Source organism: Piliocolobus tephrosceles, chromosome 3 (genome assembly GCF_002776525.5).
Source record: "Piliocolobus tephrosceles isolate RC106 chromosome 3, ASM277652v3, whole genome shotgun sequence".
Taxonomy (NCBI): domain Eukaryota; kingdom Metazoa; phylum Chordata; class Mammalia; order Primates; family Cercopithecidae; genus Piliocolobus; species Piliocolobus tephrosceles.
Genome location: NC_045436.1, coordinates 132472053 through 132495570, shown reverse-complemented (window position 1 = coordinate 132495570; position 23518 = coordinate 132472053). Strand labels below are relative to the sequence as shown.

General features: G+C 34.1%; 1 protein-coding gene and 1 non-coding gene across 9 annotated transcripts in view; both read left to right on the top strand.

The window, feature by feature from the left end:
• Nucleotides 1-23518, top strand: part of EXOC1 (exocyst complex component 1) — a 71051-nt gene that overhangs the window by 12940 nt on the left and 34593 nt on the right. For 7 of the 8 annotated variants that reach the window (XM_026447657.1, XM_026447655.1, XM_026447656.1 and 4 more), the window contains exons 5-11: nt 1858-2045; nt 4217-4444; nt 4645-4777; nt 5410-5519; nt 11523-11672; nt 17413-17518; nt 22834-22878. In XM_026447657.1, the coding sequence (XP_026303442.1) occupies nt 1858-2045; nt 4217-4444; nt 4645-4777; nt 5410-5519; nt 11523-11672; nt 17413-17518; nt 22834-22878 (960 nt within the window). The remainder of the gene's footprint in view (nt 1-1857; nt 2046-4216; nt 4445-4644; nt 4778-5409; nt 5520-11522; nt 11673-17412; nt 17519-22833; nt 22879-23518) is intronic. The other variant, XM_023192194.1, reaches the window with a different exon arrangement.
• LOC111526503 lies at nt 19189-19291 on the top strand. The gene has a single exon (XR_002726381.1). It is a non-coding gene; the product is annotated as a U6 spliceosomal RNA (small nuclear RNA).

Here is a 23518-nt window from a genome sequence, read left to right as displayed (position 1 = left end):
TTTCCCAGGTTTCTCCTCTAAGGATTAGTTAGTACTGTTTCTTAAAAAACCAAGAGAAAATAGAAAGATAAATATATTTGTAGTCACTATCAGAAAGTGAATAAGAAGAATGAACACTGCAAATTTAGCTTCTTATGGATCTTTCCACTTTGAAGTTGATTTGGCTGTCTTTTGAACTTTAATTTAACATGAAGTTCAAATGAGATATGGGTAGTATTTTAAAAATTTAAGTCTGTTTACTTTTCTACCCAGCTAATATTCTTTGCTTACTTTCCTCTGCTTTTTTCATACCTTTTTACTCTCCAGAACTGCCTAAAGTTACAGAAGGTGCGTAACACCTTTTCTTCTTCTATTCCATATGTTTTTATTAGTTGCCATTGTTGTATACCGTTGGTTGTATATTTTATGAAATTATGTACTGGAACAAATTTATTTTTAAAATCTACATAGTAATAAAATTAATGATAGTGTTTATTATTGGCTTTCAAAGGACATATCATTAGAAAATACTTCTGAAGCAGTTAATTATAATCATGTAAAGTATTTGTTTAAGTCTACTTGTTTAAGGACCTGTACAGAATGATTTGGGCAGTCCCTGCCCCCTAGTGGCTAATAAGCGGTCACACGTGACAGTGGAACTTTTTCCGCAATGAACTAAATGGACTCATTGAAAGTACAAGGAGTTCGGTAATATCTCTCTAAGAAACTTATATACTGAAATCTGTAATTGCCTGTACGAAAAGTTTTAGTCTTCTTTTTTTTATGGGATGTTATCTAAATCTGCCTAATTTATTATCATTCTTAAGAGCAAATCTTGTGTTACTTCAAATTAGCTGGTTTTTGTTCTGGGACAAATTAACATATTTCAGGTCATGCTGAATGTAAATATTCATTTTCCTATAAAATAATGAATACTAAAAGCATCCAGAGTTTGTAATTTAAATCATGCCCCATTAAGTCTGTGAAATTGCCAACTTTATTTAAGAGTGGTAAAATAACATCTTAGGAGTTAAAAATGATTTCTTTCATTTTACCTCTCCTAACCTCAAGCTTTATATACAGGGTTCACATGCTAGTGTATTTCCTCCAAAAAAAAAAATAAACTGAAACATCTAGAAAGCATTTCAAATTTGACCTCATGGTCTTTTGTTATAAAGCTTGAAGCCTGTTTAACTTTTTATAATTTCAAACAGCCATGTTGTTGTTGCTCTTATATTAGAGTTATTGAGAAAGCTTCTGTAACTTATCTTTAGAAATGTTATCAATGCCTGTGAAATTTTTTTAAACAAAGAAATGGAAAATTCAGTTAATATTCTAGTGACCAAAATAAATTATGGATTATAGATGCATTTTTCATTTTAATTAAAAATTATTTGGCAAAAATATACATACCGAAGATGAAAGTAACAAAAGTAACAAAAGAAAAATTTCACCTGGGAATAAAAGGAAAGAAAATTGTTTTTGTGTGTACTGAATTCGTAGTCATTGTTTTGTTAGAGCAACAGCCACATCAGGTATGAAAAAATGTTTAGGTTTGTTTCCACCGGTTTTTGTGTTTTGTTTTTACATTTTAGCTTAATTGTATTTTGGGAAATTGTGGTGAAAGCCTGTTTTAACACTTGTAAGTTAGTGCATTACACTGCATGCTTTTTATTTATTTTTTAAGACTTTATTTCATTAACATACGAAATTTATAAAAATAAAGTTTGATTTTTTTCATATGGTTTGAATCATTCTTTCCTCTTTTTCAGCTGCTAAATGTGACCTGTGTTTATAACTATACCTAGCTATATGTATTATGTTATAGTCTTTTCTACTTTTTTGACTATTTTACTTTGAATTTTTACCCCCTTTAAGAATCTGTTCCAAGTGGAGAAAATCAGAGTGTGACAGGAGGTGATGAAGAAGTAGTAGATGAATACCAAGAGTTAAATGCAAGAGAAGAACAGGATATTGAAATAATGATGGAAGGCTGTGAATATGCAATCTCGAATGCAGAAGCCTTTGCAGAAAAATTGTCCAGAGAACTGCAGGTGCTAGATGGGGTAAGACTTTCTTGAAATCTATGAATAAGTGATATATAGTGGATTGAGAAGGCTAATGATGTTCATATTGTGCTACCTCAGCATTTAAGCCTTTATAGTGTGTTATTGCCATCTTTATCTATAAGCACATTACCAGCTACCATCAGTCTTTTACTGTTCTTGTTCAAAAGATGAACTATTCCTATTAAGCCAATGAAGACAGTTGGCTGAGATTCTGGATTTGGGGAGGTTCTTGATATGAAGTGATGAAGTAAAACGTAGGCCAGAGAACATCTTGGGAGTTGATTCACTCAGCCTCTGAAACATGTCAGAATAGTTCAGTGCCAAAGAATAACATTTGTGTGTGTGTGTGTGTGTGGTTTGAAAAAAATAGGGATGAAGTATAAAGAGAGAAATGTGGCTGAAATATGTGAATCATTTACCAAAGAAGAGTGGAGTGAGTGTGGTGAAAACAGGAGAGCCAGAGAAAGAGATCTGTGACTTCTCTGCTAAAATGTTTTAGAATACAGCTTTTTGTTTTGTATGCAGTTTCTGAGTGTAATTCAAATGCACAGCACCTGCTGGATGTAGTGACTCACAGCTATAATCTCAACACTTTGGGAGTCTGAGGTGAGCAGATCACCTGAGGTCAGGAATTCGAGACGAGCCTGGCCAACACGACAAAACCCCATCTCTACTAAAAAAAAAAAAAAAAATTAGCCAGACATGGTGGCATGCTCCTGTGGTCCCAGCTACTCAGGAGGCTGAGGTACAAGAATCGCTTGAACCTGGAAGACAGAGGGGTTGCCGTGAACTGAAATCATGCCACTGCACTCCAGCCTGGGTGACAGAGTGACACTGTCTCAAAACAAAACAAAACAGAACAAAACAAAAAAATCAAATGCACAGCATCTCTTATGCTAGAATAATCTAAAATCATTTGGGTTTGTTCTGGTTTTAAGAAAAGGTAAGCATTTAAGAAATCCCTCAGAGGATAAGGAACATTTTAAAGACTTAAATTTTAGTGTTATATACATGAAAGGTACAGAAGTTATGGGGTCTGACTCAGGCCCAGAGAGATTATATAAATAGTCCAAGCTTACAAGTTTACAGAGCTCACTGAAAGCAAAGCCTAGAAATGATTTTAAGATGTTAAGAAAGAAATTATCCTGGGCAGATTCAAACCCCAGCTCTGTTACTTAAGAGATGTCAGTGGCTTCTGAGCTCTGCTGACTCTTAAAGTTGTATTGTACTTACATTTTATTTACTGTGAATAGTGTATAAATAACATGTGAAACCACAACATCAGCTGTACAATGATATTCTTTAAATTTTCTGGTCCAGGTTTTTCATCATACTGTGTTACTTGCCTTTTTAATATGGCTTAGTGATTTATATTTTTTGTTCTAATTAATATTGTATATATGTTCCAAGTCAGCATATTGCTTTGCAGTTTAATTTTGGATTTGGCAGTTTCCTTATTTCAGGGAATTCAGAATCAGTAGTTAGAATCATTTAGAAAATAGTGATAAGGGGGTGATGGTTTGTTACTGCTTTGCCTGGGGAAGAAGAAAAACAGAGTTGCAAATGAAAGAGAAAAGAAAAAAAGATGATAGAAGGAGCTATCTATCGGCCGTATGCTCTTCTACGTCCTGTTACTAGTTCCCTTCATACTACAGTTATAAATTAGTTTAATGTATCCTTTGGAGTCTAGTATGCCACTGCTGCTTTCTCAACTAAGATATCACATAGGTGATTATGCTTTTATTTAGTGTTTCACATAGATGTTAAGAAAATTTCTAGCTGGTAGAATTGGAGGAAATGTTAGAGATAACATGGCCTAATGCCTCCTAAATGTATAGAAATGAGAATGTGCCATTACTGATGATACATTCTGGCACCGTACTTGTGCATTCTGGAACCTTACTTGTGCAGTCTGTGGAAATATAAAATCCTAAGGCATGTGTATCAATTTAACATTGATAAAGAGGCAAGTGTACCTGCATGAAATACTGTGTAAAACATGGAAGAACATAAAGTGATAAACTAAAGTAGATGTATAGGTATATATCAATTTTTGTTACTCTACTTTAAAGGAAATTTAGCAACATTTCACCTTTATTCTTTTACACACTTAAATAACATGAAATGTTGTGTTTTTTGTTTGCTTGTTTTGGTCTTTAACTTTGTAGGCTAACATCCAGTCAATCATGGCATCTGAAAAACAAGTCAACATCTTGATGAAATTGCTAGATGAGGCTCTAAAGGAGGTAGATCAGATTGAATTGAAACTGAGCAGTTACGAGGAAATGCTCCAAAGTGTAAAAGAACAAATGGATCAGATCTCTGAAAGCAACCACCTAATTCATCTTAGTAACACTAATAATGTAAAACTCCTATCTGAGATAGAGTTCCTTGTGGTAAGTATGATCATAAATTACTAACAACAACAACAAAAACTAGTGATGATATATAAAACCCATTTGTAAACATTTTCTAATTTCCTTATGAGAACAGGATTTAAATTAATTCCAAAGACGTAATGATAGGATTGAGTAGCATCTTGCCTGTAAATTTCCCAGAATTACACATGCAAATGGTATGTTTGCATATATCCTAGAATCACATGGACTTGGCCAAAGGTCATATAAAGGCCCTTCAGGAAGGAGATCTTGCTTCTTCCAGAGGCATTGAGGCCTGCACCAATGCTGCTGATGCCCTTCTGCAGTGCATGAATGTAGCTCTTCGACCAGGTATGTTCATTAGAAATGACAAAAGTGTGACCAAGAATCTGAGACTAAGCCTGTAACTTGTTATAAAGATTTTGACAAGAAATACATGAGACACGTGGTTTAGGGTTACATTATTAGCTATTCAAGTTTCACTGATTTCCCACTTATTTCTCTTGATACTAGGAACTTTTTTACTTCAGTTCCTGCTTCTAGTTGACCTCAATGACTATAGTCAACACCATGATCTTTATTTAGTACTATCCACAGAACCCAGCAGAAAGTAGGTGCTTTGGTTAGACCAGAGAGCGTAAGGTTTTTCTAGGCAATGATTTCAAAACTTGAGTGTCCTTCAGAATCCCTAGAGGTCTTGTTAAAAACATAGATTGCCTGGCCTCAGCCCCAGATTCAGCAGATCTGGGCTGAGGCTTTAGAATCCACATTTCTAACAGTTCCCAGGCGATGGTGAGGCAAGACCACACTTTGAGAACCACTGTGCAGTCCCATTTTTCTCCTACTTAACTTTTATCAAGTAAGTGAATACACCCATACAACTTAGGGATTATTCAAAACTTTAGATATGTTTAATGTTCCATTAAACATCAAGGAAATCTTTTTACCTATTAAACTGGTCACAAAATGTCATTCTGTTTCAGGCCATGACATGCTTCTGGCAGTCAAACAGCAACAGCAGCGATTCAGTGATTTGCGAGAGCTTTTTGCCCGGAGACTGGCGAGTCATCTCAACAATGTTTTTGTTCAACAGGTAATTTTATTTTATTATTAAGACGAGCATGTTCCTATAGCTTATTTATGTATTATCTTAACCTTACATTTCCACAAAAAGGTTAATATGTTTAATTGGGGTCAATTAAAGTCAATTACTTCACATATTTGATTTTAATATTTTGAAATAGGTGCCTCTTTGCTCATAGATGTATTTTGGGCCTCAGCTGCCTCTTTCAGTAGACAGTCTAGTGCCCTTCAGCTGATGCTCTCTGATTCTAGAAATCAAATAACTGTTCATATTGATTGCATATACTACTTAGATATTTTTATTTATAAAAGTAAGTCCAAACTTGTTAGATGTTTACTATTGGACCTGTTTTATTTTTCAATATTTTGAGGTGAGACTCAGGACTTGATTCATTGTTTTAAATGTTTTGTAAGTTCTATGTACTTAGAACATAGTATGCTTGTTAAGAAAACGACTATAGCTCAACCGTAAATTTCAGTTGATCTAATCTTCATATAAATGCTTTGCCTATATTTCTATATGGAGAAGGATGTTATAATTAAGAGTGTGGTAATAATAATGTTATTACTAATATTAAGAGTACCTTTGGGGGATTTGAATAAAAGCCATTTTAATATCTAATGTAATAAATTAAGTTTCTTATTTTTTCATCTCTTTTAAAAGTCCCTTTTATTTTATTAGAGTTACTGAATGAAAAAAAATTGGGGGGATATCTTGTTCATCAAGAAATACTGCCTGAAAACAGTGGATTTTTACTTTATTTTCACTTTGCAATATTCTAAAACAATTGTATTTACTATATTTTATTTCCAATTAGTTTACTCAGGCCCTCCTTCAACTCTATAACAGGTCCTACTTTCTTTCGGTTCCTGTGAGTACATCAAATTTGGCTCAAGCTTCTCTGATTCTGTTTTTTGTTTTTTTTTTTTTTCTATACAGTTTGCTAAACTTAACAGCAGCAGAATCTTTACAGATTATAACTTACTGATTTAAGCTACTTGTTAACCACATTCGTAGCAGTTTTTAAATGTCCCATAGTAGAGACTATTAGGGCCAAAAAGGCATTTAATCTCATTCTGCTTGCCTTTCTTTCTGTCATTTTTTCACTCACTTCATTTATTTAGTAATAAATAGTAGTATTACTCCTTCATTTAGTAATAATAGTAATATTACTCCTTCATTTATTTAGTATTGCCAGGTGATTGAGGTACATACCAGATATTGACTTGGGATAAATGAGAGACCAGTCCTGTCCTCAAGTAGTTCACAGTCTAGGGAAGGGAGACAAACAAATAATATACTCAAGAGGGATAAATGTTATGGTGGTGAGACTGTGGGAGCATAAAGGAAGACCACCTAACTAAAAGCACAGTATAAGGGGAAATCAGAGAAATTCCCTTAACATTCCACTTGACCTGAAAAGTGTCAAGAAAAAAGTAAGCTTAGATGTCACATAGGAACTACTAATTTGTGTTTTTCTTAGGTAATTACTACAATAACATCTATTCCTATACAGTTCCTTAGTTTGTAAAAATGATGCTGTTGACAATTATGTTATCCACTTTTGTAGATAGTATTGAAAATACCATCCAATAAACAATAGTCTTTTCTGTACCCTTAACTGTTTATTGTAACCTGCAGTTATTTATGATTTTGCTTCTTGCCTTGTCAACTAATGGCTTCATTAAAAATGAATGCTTCCCGTTTCTGAAAAGCTAATATGTGTTATTACATGTGAATGATGCATGTTAAAAACCAGAATGCTGTGACAACCTAGGATGTGCCAAAAAAGGTGGAAGAAGATATCCCACTCATAAGAAAGAGATGTTCTTAGTGTTGCATTCAGTGCATCAGGTCACCTAGCAAAATTGTTGAGAAACATGGGTATGTCTATTCCTGGTAGGGGCACAAGCTGGGAAAGTTGATTAAAATAATATGGTACACCTCTTTGGCAATCACAAAATTTTCATTGTATGCTTATTATGTACTCACTGTCTACCATATGTGAGAATAAGAAATAGTTCGTACCCTCAAGATGCTTGTAAGAAGGAGTTAAAACTAATGTACTTACTCTTTGTAAGGAGTTAAGACTAATATACATTAGCAATGTGTGTAATATATTGCTAATTGTAGAACTGTGGACTGTAAGTGCTAAAAAGGTTTAATCAAAAGTGAGTTTATTGAGAATTTAAGGAGTCAGATATGGAAGGAATCGCAGATAAGGTAGGACTTGAACTGAGTCCATGCAATACAGTTTATAACAAATGTATAGTTATAACATTTACAAATATTACACTGAAGAATCCAGTGAAAATAATCTGTTCGCAATATAACAATAATTTCAAAGCACTGATTCTCAGTCTTTTTAAAATTCACAAATTAGTAAAACTAAAAGAAATAAAATTTGGAGACTGACCAAATCACCAATTTTTTTATTTTACCAAATAAAGACCTTGAAAAAGAAATACTATTATCCACTTTCATTATCTTTTCGTTTTAAAATGACATTTTGGCACTAAAAGAATAAGAATTTCCTTTCAGATTTTAAAAATTAATACGTTTACCTTTATGAAGGACTGACTTCTTTCATTGTACTTTTTCTTATTGCTATAGGCCAGGAAAAACATCTTGCATTTGGGAATCACTGATTCAGAGCATGCTATCTGTGATGCAGCTTTCCTATTAATACTTCTGTGTTATCCATACTTTAGTGAAACTTGAAGTGTATTTTAATATAATACTCACTGTAATACAGTATGAGAGTAATGTTACATAAAGATTAGTTAGCTTCTTTTAGATCTTTCAGATCTTACACACTCAACTTCCATTGAAATTATAGGCTCTTGCCCATAATTTTTACATTTACTGGGGATTTGTATATCTAGAAAGATCAGGTATGAAAATTTGGCCAGTTACACTAATTAGGATTATGATATTGAAAACAGACAGTCAAATTAAGGCTAATGAAATTCAGGAAATATTTGCATAAAGAATATGTCATTTAAAAAATGGTTTTGGTTGTTTCTTGAAAGATTTATTTTGATAACTACTCTCTTTGCCTTTTGTTTCCCCCTTTGGTTCTACAGAGACCTCATGATTTTATCTACTTTTGCCTTTAGCAACATGATGAGACTGATTATGCACATAACTTAGAGAAAATGAAAATGAACTGAAATGCTCTGAACTAAAAGTACAACCAGGAAAAAAACCGAAGTTGTGGAACTTTTTACCTTATGCTTAAGTTTAGAAATTTTTCTTTCAACATACATATACAGAAGCAAGCTATAATAAAATAAAACTTGTATTATAGACCACCAATATTCATTTTCTTTTACAAAAGTGTTTCCTTAAGCATATGTCACATTTTTGTAAACATAGATGGATGATCTCTGGTTAAAAGCTTAGAAAGACTTGTGATTAAGATTCATTTTTGTGAGATTTGTTCGAACTTTGCTCAGATTTTTAAGAAAACAAGAATAAGTATGTCATAACGGAAAGAAAGAATTCCAAATCTTGAAAATTTATTCAAACTTTGACCCCAATGTATCATTTCTTTTAAAAAGTCACTTTAGCAAAGTGCTTAAGAGTGCAGACACTAGAGCCAAACTTCCTGGGTTCCAAATCCTGACTCTCCTACCTCCTATCTGGGTTACCTTGAACAAGTTAATTGACATTTGTGCCTGAGTAAACAGCAGTAGAAGAACATAGACAGTAATTTTGAGTCTTGAATCATTGAGAAAAATTAATGAGGAAGATTGTTTTGGATAATGATACATTGTTACTAATAAAAACTATTTGGTAAACATTTGTATGATACAAGTCTGTCAAATATTCTTCCCCTTTAATCAGCGTGACCAATTAAGGCACACAGTTTAGACCAGGCACAGTGGCTGGCACCTGGAATTCTAGCACTTCGGGAGGCTGAGGCAGGCGGATAACTTGAGCTCAAGAGTTTGAGGGCAACCTGGGCAACATAGTGAGACCCCATCTCTATTAACAAAAATAAAAATAAAACAATTTGGAGACATTTGTAGACCTAAAACTATAATATCTATATCTGCCTAGTATCTAATACATGTGATGCTGTAGAATCCTGATTATCCTTCTGACATGTTGGTTAAAAAACATTTCTGTAATAGAATGTTTATATTGACCTTTGGCAACATAGAAGTAGATTATTATCCAATGGTAATACCTGTGTATTTTACTTAATATTATTAATTTTGTTCATCTTTATTGTTAGCCTTTGCAGAAAAGATGTGGTGGCCCAGGCATTCTAAATATATAGAATTGTTCCATTCTTCAACACTTTAGCTCTTAGTCCTTCTTGATTCTTTTGAAAGATGTGATTGTTTTATATTCAGGTAGCCACCCATAGAAGGACATCCACATAGGTTCATGCTCTGTTATCCAGAATTCTTGGGGTCAGGTGGGTTTTTGAATTTTTCAGATTTTAGAAAAGCAATACAGTATATATGCTGTATATTATATAATCACTCTAAGCACATGTTTTTGCAACAAAAAATATGAATAGTCACTCTAAACACTATAAATAGGCCCATATCAGTTCAGGTCACGTTTTACCATCAAAATTGTTTTGGTGCCAAGCTTAGTCTGAGTTTTCAGAGCTTTTTGGATGTCAGAATTACAGACAGGGATTATGGACCTATTGATACACCTTGTATGTAACATCTGGGGTAGCTGTGAACTTCTGTTGCCCCGTATTCTAGTTCTTGTTGTTTTGAACTGGTCAGTCTCGTGATATTTTTCTGACATCTCTAGTTCAGTTTCCCAAGTTAACCTAAGTAGATATCAGTAAGATGAATCTGAGAAGTATATTGGTTGTTTTCTACCATTTTGTATGTAATTTACGTATAATGGGTCCTTCCTTTTTTCTTTTTAATTTCCATTTTTAATTGGGGATGTATTCTCACATGAAGAAAATTTTCCATCAGACTGATTTGAAAACGTTTATGAAGAAGGAACATGGATAATGATGTGGGTTTTTGTACTTGGCATGTCTTACACTTCCGGGCTTTCTTTCTCAGTTACCGGGGAACTCCTCATTCCCCTAGGCCAGAAATGTTTCTTTCTGAATACTCTGTGTTTAAAAGAAATTTTTAAAAATTCATAACCACTAGGTTATTTTGTGTATATAGTAAAGTATATAAATTAGGTGAAAGAAATCCCTTTCAACTTAAAAGAATTTAAATTCTTTAAATTCAGGATGCTTATTAAGCTAATGTATACCAACGAGTATAATACACATTCATAATTTGCTTTAGGTAACCTTACCAGGAAATGAGTTAACTAGTTCCAAAACTCCAGCAGTCTGTGTAATTTTAATAAAATTTTCACAAAATGCTGACAAATAACTTCTGACTATTTAGGCAAATTAGATTGAGTGAAAATTACATCAAATAAATCTGTCTTGTTTTGCCTTTTGCTTGTTGTAGGGAAATTGTATTTTCAATTTGAATCTGCTCCAAGACAGAAGTAAGACTCAAATGACCAAGGTTCCAATTCCAAGCTCTAAGACTTTATAGTCTACGTTTTTTTAATCTGTTGTTTTAAGTATTATAAACTTTCTAATGGGAATATCATAAGTGTAGACTGTTTTGAATGATTTCTCTATTTGTGTTTCTTAATTCAAGCTATATCAAGAAGGTCATTTGCTTGGTAAATTGTGAAATATGGTATGAGAGAGAGAAGCTTCATTAAAACGTTCCATCTTTATTCCTTTAGAAGACGGAATGAGTAGTTGATTTATCAGAGTGCCATTCTTGCGTGTTTATGATTATCTTGTGGTAATGTTCATTTGATAGACACAGGATATAAAAGTTGTCTAAGTATTTGGTTTTCATTTTTCTGTATTCTATTCTTAATTATTTTTATTTTTCTATGTCTTATTGGTTTGGCTTGGCCACATTTTGGTCATTGTTTAGACTTTTTATTGTAACAATATGTCTTTGTGCTGTCGATTATATTTATTTACTTATTTACTCACTTTAGGGTCATGATCAGAGTTCGACTCTTGCTCAACACTCTATTGAACTGACTTTACCCAACCATCATCCATTTCATAGAGATTTGCTCCGATATGCCAAGCTGATGGAGTGGCTAAAGAGTACAGATTATGGAAAATATGAAGGACTAACAAAGGTATGGATTTGCCGTCATTTACTCACTGAGAATAGAGCATTATCTTTTAGAATCAAGTGGTCATGTGTTCAGTTCCCCAAATTTAAAATACTGCAATACATTCTTAGGAAAGCAGAAAATTAGTCAGTGCTGTCTACCAGTGATAACATTCATTTTATTTACTTGGATAAAGGAGAGCTAAATTTTAAACTTCAGTATGGAAAAATATTAAGCCATACTGTAGCCTGAAGCATCAGTCAATTTAGGTAAATGTTATGCTTATTTCCTGAGTTTCTTTATGTGCAGTATAGAAACAAGGAAGTATGAGGATTATAAGTGAGGTATTTGCCCTCTGTGGATTTATAATCTGTTCTGTTAAGGAAATACAAAGTGCGTCTTTATTAAGCAAGCATTCCACTATTCCAGGCACCTGGGGCCTACCTAATAAGCATCTACCCTAATGAGCTTTAAATCTGACTGGGAAGAATCATGCATAAAACAATCAGCAAAAAATTAAACACTAAACTAGAAATGAATTTTTAGTGTGTGGCAGTATATATTTTAGTGTGACAGGAAAATCCCTGTCTCGAGGCCATGGGGGAATCTTCATGGATGATATTGAGCTTCAGTTGAGTTTAAACAATGAGTGCAATTAAATAAACTAGAAATAAGACGAAAGGCATTCCAGGGATGGGGAGAGAGATGTGCAGACAAAGGTGGGAAAAATATACGCTTGTCCTAGGACAATGAGGTTAAGTGTGACCGAAGCAGAAATTTCCTATTCTAGGGCAGTGAGAAATTACGTTGAAAAAGATGAGCTATAGGGACCTCCAGCATTCCTCAAGCATGGGAAAAGATAAGATGAGGGAAATTTAATTAAGAACCTAAAGTAATAATTCAGATGAAATGAAGTGTTGAGCCAGGAAGATAGTGTTGGGAATAGAGAATATAAACCAAAAGAGAGACTCCAACAACAGAAGGAACAGACTGATGCCAAACTTGCTGGGCTTGGAGTTTAGAACAATACTACTGACTAAAATTCTGCACTTGGGGAAGAGCAAAGTCATTTATTCATATATTCAATTGGTAAATGAATTGAGCACCTATTACGTGCTAACACTTGTAAGCACTGAGAGATACAGCATTGAAGGAAACAGGCAAATACTTGCCTTCTCAGAGTACGTATTCTAGAGGAGACAGACAGACAAAAATGTTAATTATATAGTATGTTAAAAGGTGCTGCTGAGTGCTCTAGAGAAAATAAAGCAGGGAATGCCAGGACTGGGAGAAGGGTATGGGATAAGGATTTCCAGAGGAGAGCTTTCCAGGCACAGTGCAAGTGCCCTAAGGCAGAGCGTTCCTGGTGTGCTTGCAGAGCAGGGAGGCCAGTGTGGTAGGAGCATTGTGAGCCAGGAACAGACCCTGGTGGGAGCAGGGTGGATCTGGAAGGGATTCTGGACCATGTAAGGATTTGTCTTTTACTGTGCGTGACGTTACACGGTAGGGAGGGGAGATGGTGGACTTTGAGCCATGGAATGACATGGCCTGACTTAGATTTAATAGCCATTGTAGCAGGAAGCCATAGGGACAGTACTTTTCTGGCATTTATGCTGTTGACCTTTAGTTTAGAAATTGGACATCATGTCCCTTTTTAAAAAAAACAGAGCTAAAGGATTCCCACCTATCTAGTCAACTACGTAAATAGCTAATAGTATTCTAGATAGTCCTAGCTGAAGATGCATTTTATTAAAATTCTGAAATACTCTGAGAAACATCTAAAATCTTTTATCTGTAAATTTTTGTGAATTTGAAGTTTAAAAATAAGAAATCTAATGCATAAGCTGTGTTAATAATTAATAATTATATGGACAATGTGGCCTTAAAAGATGTTCTAGAATTGAAAGGAATGGTATGTTTTGTCTCTGCGGAATGAGAATATTGGAATCGCTAGTGTATAAGCAACTTCTATCTGGTATCTTAGATTCATGCTTCAGAAGAAAGCAGAAGGGTTAGGAAGAGATTTATGAGAAGTGTGATAGTAAAAAGGAAGCAAATTATATATTCCTATCCATGCATTTGTGTTGACATATTTGACAGTAGGACATTTTTATGTATCAGTTTTCATGCATTTTCTCTTAAAGTGCCTTTGCCCATTTAAAGTAAAGTCTGGCTCTTGCACTTCTAAACAGAGATCGTAAGAAAAAGGATATAAACCTTAGTAAAATAAATAATATCTTTAAATTATAATTTTTAAAATGCTTTTCAAAAAAAAAAAAAGTCTCCTGAGGTGCTTATATACTTCTTATCTGGCTAGCTATTTTAGGTGAGATTATTTTAGTTCCTCAGAATTAGTATATTAAGCATTATACATCTCCACTGTTGTGTTATATTTTGTTTTGTCTTGTTTTCATTCAACAGAATTCCGATTTGGAGATATCTTAAGGAAAAAATTTACATTACTGGAATTCTTTGTCTTTTGAAGTTTTAGGAGGATTAATATTCTGAATAATTAAACATAAATTATATTTCCTTAAGAGTTTTGTGCCAACAAGTGCTTTGTCCCCTAGTGAATATTCAAATAAGTAATCAATAAGCTTTTTGCCTAATTGTGTTCCCAGTGAGTATTATTGCCCTATCTTTATATATAATGCAGTATTCATGAATGTAATTTAAAGTGAAGAAACAAGATTATAGCCAACCTAGTAATGATTTGTGGAATCATTCTCTGCTCAGAGTTTATTTTTGATTGACAGTATTAATGAGCTTTTTAAATGAAATTGACTTTTTCTCAGGAATGTTGTATCATCCTGTGATTTGAGCTTTTGACAGATTATGTATTTTTACCTCATCATCTAATTTGGTTGCTGAAGAGTTGTCAAAAACAGGAGTTTTACTTAAAAAGGATGAAGGAAGTAAGGAATGAAAGAAAAACGAAGGAAACAGACAAATCAGTGTTTCTTTAGTAAGAAATCATAATTCAGAAAGCTATTTGCACTTGGTTATGTTTACACAGCTCACACTTTTTGGCAGGAACAGAAAAAACTTGTTCAAAATTCTTTGGGAATAAGAATCAGTAGCTACTGCCTCCTCCCAGGACTGCTACCCCTATCTGCAACTCTGGGTCATACATGTAGGGCAGTTAGTAGAGATGGTCCGTCCATGCTTGGGTAGGAAAGGAGTTTTCCTCTGCTAATAGCCTCCTGAGATTGGCGGTCGTACTTGAAGATGACTCACATGTCTTCTCTCCCCTTCAGGTTTACATTTGTAGAATTTGTCTTATCGTTGCGAGCCCCAGTCTGAGACAGATCTCAGTCAATTTAGGAAGTTTATTTTGCCAAAGTTAAGGACGCGCACCCATGACACAGCCTCAGAAGGTCCTGACGACATGTGCCCAAGGTGGTCTGAGCACAGCTTGGTTTTATACATTTTAGGGAGACATGAGACATCGATCAGTATATGTAAGATGAACATTGGTTTGGTCTGGAAAGGCCAAACAACTCAAAGCAAAGGTGGGACGACAAAGTGCGGAGGGGGCTTCTAGGTCATAGGTAGATAAGCAAATTCCTTTGAGTTTCTGATTGGCCTCTCCAAAGGAGCCAATCAGATATGCATTTATCTCAGTGAGCAGAAGAATGACTTTGAATAGAAAGGGAGGCAGGTTTGCCCAAGCAGTTCCCAGCTTGACTTTTCCCTTTAGCTTAGTGATTTTGGGGCCCCAAGATTTGTTTTCCTTTCACATTGTAAAAAGGAAAAGTAAACCATGGAGGTCTCTGAAAGACCCTACAGTGGGCCCAGGTTCCACTGCTTACTACTCAAAAGCCAAACACTAGAGGCAAGGGTTGCTGGGAGGAAAGGCAGATTTAATCAGAGAGCCAGAGAAGCTGAGGCAAGTGAAAGGAAAAAAAAATCAGAGCCAGTAGAGAAGATGGCGAGCTAACGTTCCAAAGTACCATCTTAAAATTTAAAATGTACTTTAGGATTTTGTTTTGTTTGTTGTGTTTTGTTTTTGTTTTTGTTTTTTTAGACAGGGTCTCCCTCTGTCACCCAGGCTGGAATGCAGTGATGTCATCACAGCTCACTGCAGTCTCAACTTTCTGGGCTCAAGCAATCCTCCTACCTCAACCTCCTGAGTAGCTGGGACTACAGGCATGTGCCACCACTCCCGGCTAATTTTGTACTTTCTGTAGATACAGGGTTTCGCCATGTTGCCTAGGCTAGCATCGTAGAGTTTTTGGGAGACACTGATATAGTAAAACCTTCCTGTGGTCTTTCCTATCAGTGAGTTCTGTTGAGTGCCAGGAAAAAAGGTATCTAAGTCATTTGAGTCCCACTGAAAAAGTAATACATCCCAATGAAATAGGAATTCTAATTTATATTTGCTTTTAAAGTTATACAAAGATCATGGGAAAGAATTGCCCAACTGACTAAGTGTTCTTACAGAGATTATATGAAAAATGTGTATGGCCTACAAATTGAAAAAGGATAGGATCTATATTATGTTTGGTCCAAATGCTATTTTATAAGGATACATCTATGAAATATTTTAAGACAATCAATGGTAAACTGTGAATCAATATACAAATATTTACACAACATGTACCTTTTGGAAGGTATACCTGATCTTTAAAGCAGGTAAACATGTTCTAAAAATGGACGTATTAATTTGAAATAATGTAGGAAGTTGAAGCTTAGATTTTATGATAAAAGAATAGCTAGGTACAACTTTTCTGCTATGGGTTTATTTAAATTTAGTCAAATTCTATGTAGGGCATTTAACTTCATACTTGGAAAAATATACAGTCTCCCACTGTTGAGGAACTCTTCTTGAGAGTATATTTTTATGTGATGATAAGTACAAATGATGAAGAAATGATTTTTGTATGCCAAAGGATAGATGTTTTTATTTAAGCGAGAATTAAATCTGTTTTAAGAAAATGTATTACTTAATTCTGAAAACTGTAAGATATACTAATTAAATTCTTAATGGAAAATACCAATTTTGGAGTAATACCCCAAGCTGACAGAGGATCATTGAAACTAAATATTCTTAAGTGCCATTGGCACTATTTATTATTGGTCTGTTTTTAAAACAACATGGCAATACGGAAGAAAAGCAATTAAGATTCCCATACTTTTTGACCCTGTAATTCCATCCTTAAAAAATTATTTCAAAGAAATAGTTCATTAGAGGTAAAAAGCTTATTACAACATTGTCTATCATAGCAAAACAAGGAAACCACTTCATTGTCCTGTGTTAGGGCAGTCACTGATGTGACAAGATTTTTGCCTTGAAACTTGGTAGGGATAATGTCAGTTGACACATCTTTTTGCTGTTTTAAAGCTATTTTTAAGTTTTAGTTTTATTTAATTTAAGTTTTAGTTTTACTTAATGGTGCTACACCAACAAAACTGAATACTGTGCTGTCATTAAAATGTGAGACTGGAGAAACGTGATTGTTCTGATTTAGATATTCTGTATAGTATGATTGCAGTGATATTTAAAATATGCAAAAGGCAATATAGAAAAATGAAAATATAAATATGGTTATGTTTGACTTCATATTTTTGTAAATTGTTAATGTTACAATGCCTATTCAATTGTTTTTTAAGACAGAAAATAACCTATTTTTATATCCTGTGAAATACATCAAAGTTTTGGACCACGAAATTTAAAACAAGCATGAAGGACTTGGGGAATTGAAAAACTGAAATTGTTATATGTGTTTTATTAATAAGAAGTACATATTACTTTTATTTTAAGAATTACATGGATTATTTATCCCGACTATATGAAAGAGAAATCAAAGATTTCTTTGAAGTTGCAAAGATCAAGATGACTGGCACAACTAAAGAAAGCAAGAAGTTTGGTAAGCTTAGGCATGTCAGTTCGTTATCTTCCTATTAAAAATGGTTTTATTTATAACAAATAATTCTAAGACTTCTTATGCGAGGTGGAGGTAGATCCAGTAGAATTTATGAAAAAAGAGGTCTAAAACACTGGCTTGATTTATAGCTGTTTCATAGAGCAAATATGTATATCTGTAAATTTTCTTTACTAATTAAAATTCTGCGATATGCGACTGACAGCAATTGTGTATTGATGCTATAATCAAATATATATATATATTCATAGGAACATGAGTTGGTGAGAAAATGAAGTGCAGTCAAGTAGAGAAAGTACTAGACTGAGAGATAGATGTTGGGAGTTCAATTTAACTGATTCCCTAAAAGACTTTTTATAACAGTTGGGGGCAAGTCACTAATCTCTTAAGTCATTGCTCTCCACATAGAAATGAAACCGGTTCCTGGCTTCTTACTTCTCACTGGCTATTTTGAATCAAAAAGAAAGTTTAAATATTTTCTCCCCTGCCAAAGAGCTATAAAACTGTCACCAAACATTCTCATGTTGTTTTACCTTATTTTTCTAAAGAGATGCTTTAAAGCATGTTAATTTTTGTTGTTTCTAAGTATTTTCAATGGACAGAAACATTTGAAAGAATAGCCAGTGACAGTATCAAGTTATGAGGAAGGTGATTTGCCGAGGCCACATTCTGCTCTTGCATGTATCCATCTCTGGAGTTCCTTTTGGATGGAGTTTTGTGCCTATTCCAGTCAAAACCTGGCCTTAAATGGCCACATTGTGTACTCCTCACTGTGTCTGCATAGCTCCCCTTTAGAATAATGAGTTTAGCATTTGCCTGTTGAAAGGAGCCTATGCCCTAAGCAACTTCAGTAATCAAGAAACAGGATTGAAAACTGATAGTACATGTTTCCATTCTTTACTGTAGGACAGAGAAGACTGTCATTAGTGGGTGATTATTCTGTAACTCACTGTTTTTAAAAAATGCAACACTAATATATTGATTATACTAGTCCAGACATTTCAAATGGTTTGAATTTGTCTGTAAATATGCTACACTTTACAGATACTGATAAGAATCTTGGGACAATAGGCTTTCGGAAACAGAAATGCTAACTCATCCTAAAGGTTAATTGTTCTTAAACAGCAGTGTGTTTATATCCTTGTTAATGTTTCACTGTGGATATGTTATGCTTTTTTTTTTTTTTTGAGTAAACAGCATATTATTAATGCAGTTACATGTTTAATGTTTTCATTAAGTATATTTGTCACCACTTGTTAGTGAACCATTTTATTTTGAGAGAACTCCTTCAGTATATGAAAAGTGGAGTAAAAAAGAAATATTTCTAAAATTATCTCCTGAGTAGGTCATTAATCCCAGTATTGTAATAGTTTATCAAGTCTAAGATTCACATTAAGATAAATGAAATAATAAAAATATAACTTAAATCAAGTATAATAGTATCTTACTGTTATCATTGCATTAACCTGAAACCTAAATTGTTTCCTCCTTGAGAAATTCTTGTTAAAAACATTTTTAACTAACGTAATACAGGTTAAAAGGTACTTTTGTAGTTTTATAAGTGTTAAAATCACATATCTTCTATTAAATGTGTCTATTAAATAGCAAGTAATAGGAGAGTCATTTGTGACAATTGAGGGCGTAGAAAATTGCACTTACTTTAGCAGCACATGTACTAAAATTGGAACAATTTAGAGAAGATGAGCATTGCCCCTGCGCAAGGATGACACACTAATTTGTGAAACGTTCTATAAAACAAATGAAAATTACAGTATCAGTTATTTTGATAACAGCTACAGGAGAAGAAAAACTAAATAAACAATTCGGAGAATAAAAATAGTTCCATTCATGTTTGAAAATCCAACTTTTAAGCCAGTATTTTAAAAATTAATTTCAAGTTAAATGCAGATGACTTAAGAAGTTCTAAATAAGGTATAGTGTACATTTTTTTCAAAGATATCTTTTCAGTGATTCAAATTGTGTTTAAATGAATTTTTAATACTATAGACTGTCCTGGCTTATAATTGTTCAACTTAGGATTTTTTTATTTTACAGTGGTTTGAAAGCACTCTGCAGTCAGTACAAACCATACTTCAAGTACCCATACAGCCATTCTGTTTTTTACTTTCAGTGTGGTATTCAGTAAATTACATGAAATATTCAGTACTTTATTATAAAATAGACTTTGTGTTAGATGATTTTGCCCAACTCTAGGATAATGCGTTTTCACCATGTTTAAGGTAGGCTAGGCCTCTGGTGTTCACTAAGTTGGGTGTGTTAAATGCATTTTCTCTTTACAGTATTTTCAACTTGTAATGCGTTTATCAAAATGTAACTCCAGCCTGGTGCAGTTTATAGGCTCACACCTATAAACCCAGCACTTTGGGAGGCTGAACCCGGAGGATGACTTGAGCCCAGGAGTTCGAGACAAGCCTTGGTAACATGGCAAAATCCCATATATACAAAAAAATCAAAAAGTAGCCAGGCATGGTGGCGTGCACCTGTGGTCCCAGCTACTCAGGAGACTGAGGGGCATGGATCGCTTGAGCCTTGAGAGGTCAAGGCTGCAGTGAGCCATGATTGTACCCCTGTACTCCAGCTTGGACAACAGAGCAAGACCCTGTCTCAAAAAAAAAAAAAAAGTGTAACCCCATTGTAAGTCAAGGAACATCTATAATTATAATTAAAATAGAAATCTCATATTTTGGAAAGATGACTTTTCATTGAATCAAAATTAAGTAATTATAAATGAAATTTAAATTGTTTGCTTTTTGCTTGCTTGTTTGCTCTGAAAATTCTGGGTCACAAATGCTAGTAAGAATACATGCTGGTAAGAATAGTCAGAATGAATGTGTCTTACAAAAAGAAACTGTATAGTCAATATAGTGATAGAGAATCAGGGGAACAGAGAATCCTTTCTTTTTCAGCCACTCTTGAGTTGAGTCTTTAACATCTACTTAGCTGAAATAATTCAAAAATACATTAAAGTACCAGGGAAGTAGCTTTTCTTTGTGATAAGGCCTTTGTGTAGGTTTTTTTGATTAATAGTTTTATTTTGATATTTTCAAAGGCATGGAATTTTTTCCCACAGGATTGATATTTCAGTGTATTTTTTTTCTTTGTATGCTACAAATTTAATGAAATGACAGGGAAAGGAAATTTAGTAATCTTTTTTAGTCACCATTTTTACTTTCTGCAGTTGAGATGTATGTATATCACTTCTCATTTGTATGAGATTTTAGTCCCTTAATGCATACATTTGCATAATTATTGCCCTCCTTCCAATTTAATATTCCAAATCTTTAAAATAGCCAAAATTATTCTATTATTGTTTCTCCACTAAACTAAGAAATCTTGTTGATTCCAAAGAGTCTTGAATACAAGGCCGGGCGCGGTGGCTCAAGCCTGTAATCCCAGCACTTTGGGAGGCCGAGATGGGCGGATCACGAGGTCAGGAGATCGAGACCATGCTGGCTAACACGGTGAAACCCCGTCTCTACTAAAAAACCAAAAAACTAGCCGGGCGAGGTGGCGGGCGCCTGTAGTCCCAGCTACTCGGGAGGCTGGGGGAGGAGAATGGCGTAAACCTGGGAGGCGGAGCTTGCAGTGAACTGAGATCCGGCCACTGCACTCCAGCCTGGGCGACAGAGCGAGACTCCGTCTCAAAAAAAAAAAACAAAAAAAGAGTCTTGAATACAATGCTGAATTCAGGGATGGCTGGACGATTAACTCAATAAATATTTATAAATTACCTATTATCTAATAACTCACTATTATAAGTACTGGGAATGCAGCAGTAAACAAAGACCCTACCTTTATGAAGTTTACATTCTAGTGGGGATTATTTAAAGATATTTAACATTTTACCTGAGTATTATCACTTGCTGATAACTGATATGTTTTATGAACCCCAAATTATAATTAATAGGCACTACTGGTAAGTCTGTATTCCTTATTGACTACTAAAGGACAAAAAACTAGCCAGGCATGGTGGTCCACGTCTGTAATCTGAGCTATATGGGAGACTGAGGTAGGAGGATCACCTGAGCCCAGGAGTTCCGGTCCAGCCTTGGCAGCCTAATGAGATCCTGTCTCAAAAAATAAAAAAAGAGATAAACCATATAAAAACTTAGATTTTGCTCTGGCACTGCTGAACATAGTATAGTGACACCTTAAGGCACCAGAAAGTACTGTTCAGATTGACTAGCTAGTAGCTCCAGCATGATCCCTGTTTGCCGCTTTAATGTCCAGCCTTGTTTTTTCATATTCCCTTGAGCTTCAGATAGCCAGGGCTAGAAAGATATACCTGTCGTGGATGAAGATATACCAGTCACTGATAGATATACCTGTCACTGATAAAGATATACCAGTCACTGATGTGACGAGATTTTTGCCTTGAAGCTTGGTAGGGATAATGTCAGTTGACACAGCTTTTTGCTGTTTTAAAGATATTTTTAAGTTTTAGTTTTATTCTTTAATACTCTGTTTCATCCTATGATCTTTCTTTACCTTTCACATCAACTTCTAATTTGAGTGTAGACTGTTTCACAAAATTAGCTCTAATACTGATCTAATAGATGTTATAGAGAGAGAAGTTTTGGATAAAAGAAATGCCTAATGACCCTAAAAAGAGTTCAAATTCTTATATTATATCTATTCCCTAAACTTTACCCTTTTATTCATACATCTGATTGTTAGTATTATGATGTATATCTTTCATTCTGGTCATTCACAAAGCCAGTGACTAAGTAATTCAGCTTGATAATTAGTTTTAACTTTTCAATGGTTTTAAAGCCCCACTCATATAATTTTTTGTTAGATATAGTATAAAATTATTTAGTACAGTGGAGAATCCTTTCAGGAGCTTTCAGGGAACACAAGATTGTTGACGTCTAAATCTACAGCTGCATTCTAATAAATTGCAACTTTATTTACTTGAATTATATTTTCTCAGGAAACCAAAACTTGCAAATTTAGTCTTTTAAATTTAAGTGTACCAGCTTCATAAACTTAAAAAAATAGAACATTTTAAAGTGTAGGGGTGTTACGCATAGATATTTCTACCTGAATATTTGAGTAAAAACAATACATTAAAAGTAAAGTTTTTTACTCTCATATAATTTCTCAAACAATAGGTGACCAACTAAACATGTGTTTGCACTTCTTGTTACTTGATGCTCATGGTTCTTTGCATGTGTCTTTTAAACTAGAGCTTTAACTTCCTCTTGTGCATGGTTTGTGCAAATTGCAGTTTATTAACTTGTCTTTGTCTTTGATGCTTGCAACCTAATCCATCACAGCTACACTGCCTCGAAAAGAAAGTGCTGTCAAACAGGAAACAGAGAGTGAGTATGCCTAGTGTATTAGTAGGTATTCTCAATGCATGTTTGTTTAATGTCTAGAAATTAGTTGTCTGGGAAAAAGGTAACACCAAAAATTTTGATTGCTCTGAATTGCCAGGTATTAGTGAAAGAAAACCCACATGATAGTAGTGATATCCAAGAAATATATGATATAGTTAAAGTTACTTGACGAGTAGTAGAACTTTGTGTCAGAAATTTATGAAAAGACTTAACCATTATACTTCTGTTTTCAGGCTGTTTAGAAAGTATAAAAATTCTTATAGAGCTGTGGTCAGATTTTACATAATGAAGCCAGAGTTTATCTTTAATTATTCCTATTATGTCTTCCTTTGTCTTTTCTGACCATCAGCGAATAGTACAAGTTAACTGAAAGATATTCAGGAAAGATGTTTTTAAAATATATTAGTTATTGTTTATGTTTAATTCTGAATAAAAATATCACATTTTCTTCTAAAAATCAAATCCTTTCATTCCTTGGTGTATGTGAGTTATTGCCAGCTGTATGTTCTCAGTTTTCCTCATGGCTATGACTGATACCAAAATTTTACCTAAACACAGGTGTCCTATATTAATATGGTTAGTGATGTATGTATTACATGTCAGTTGTATTTTAAATATAACA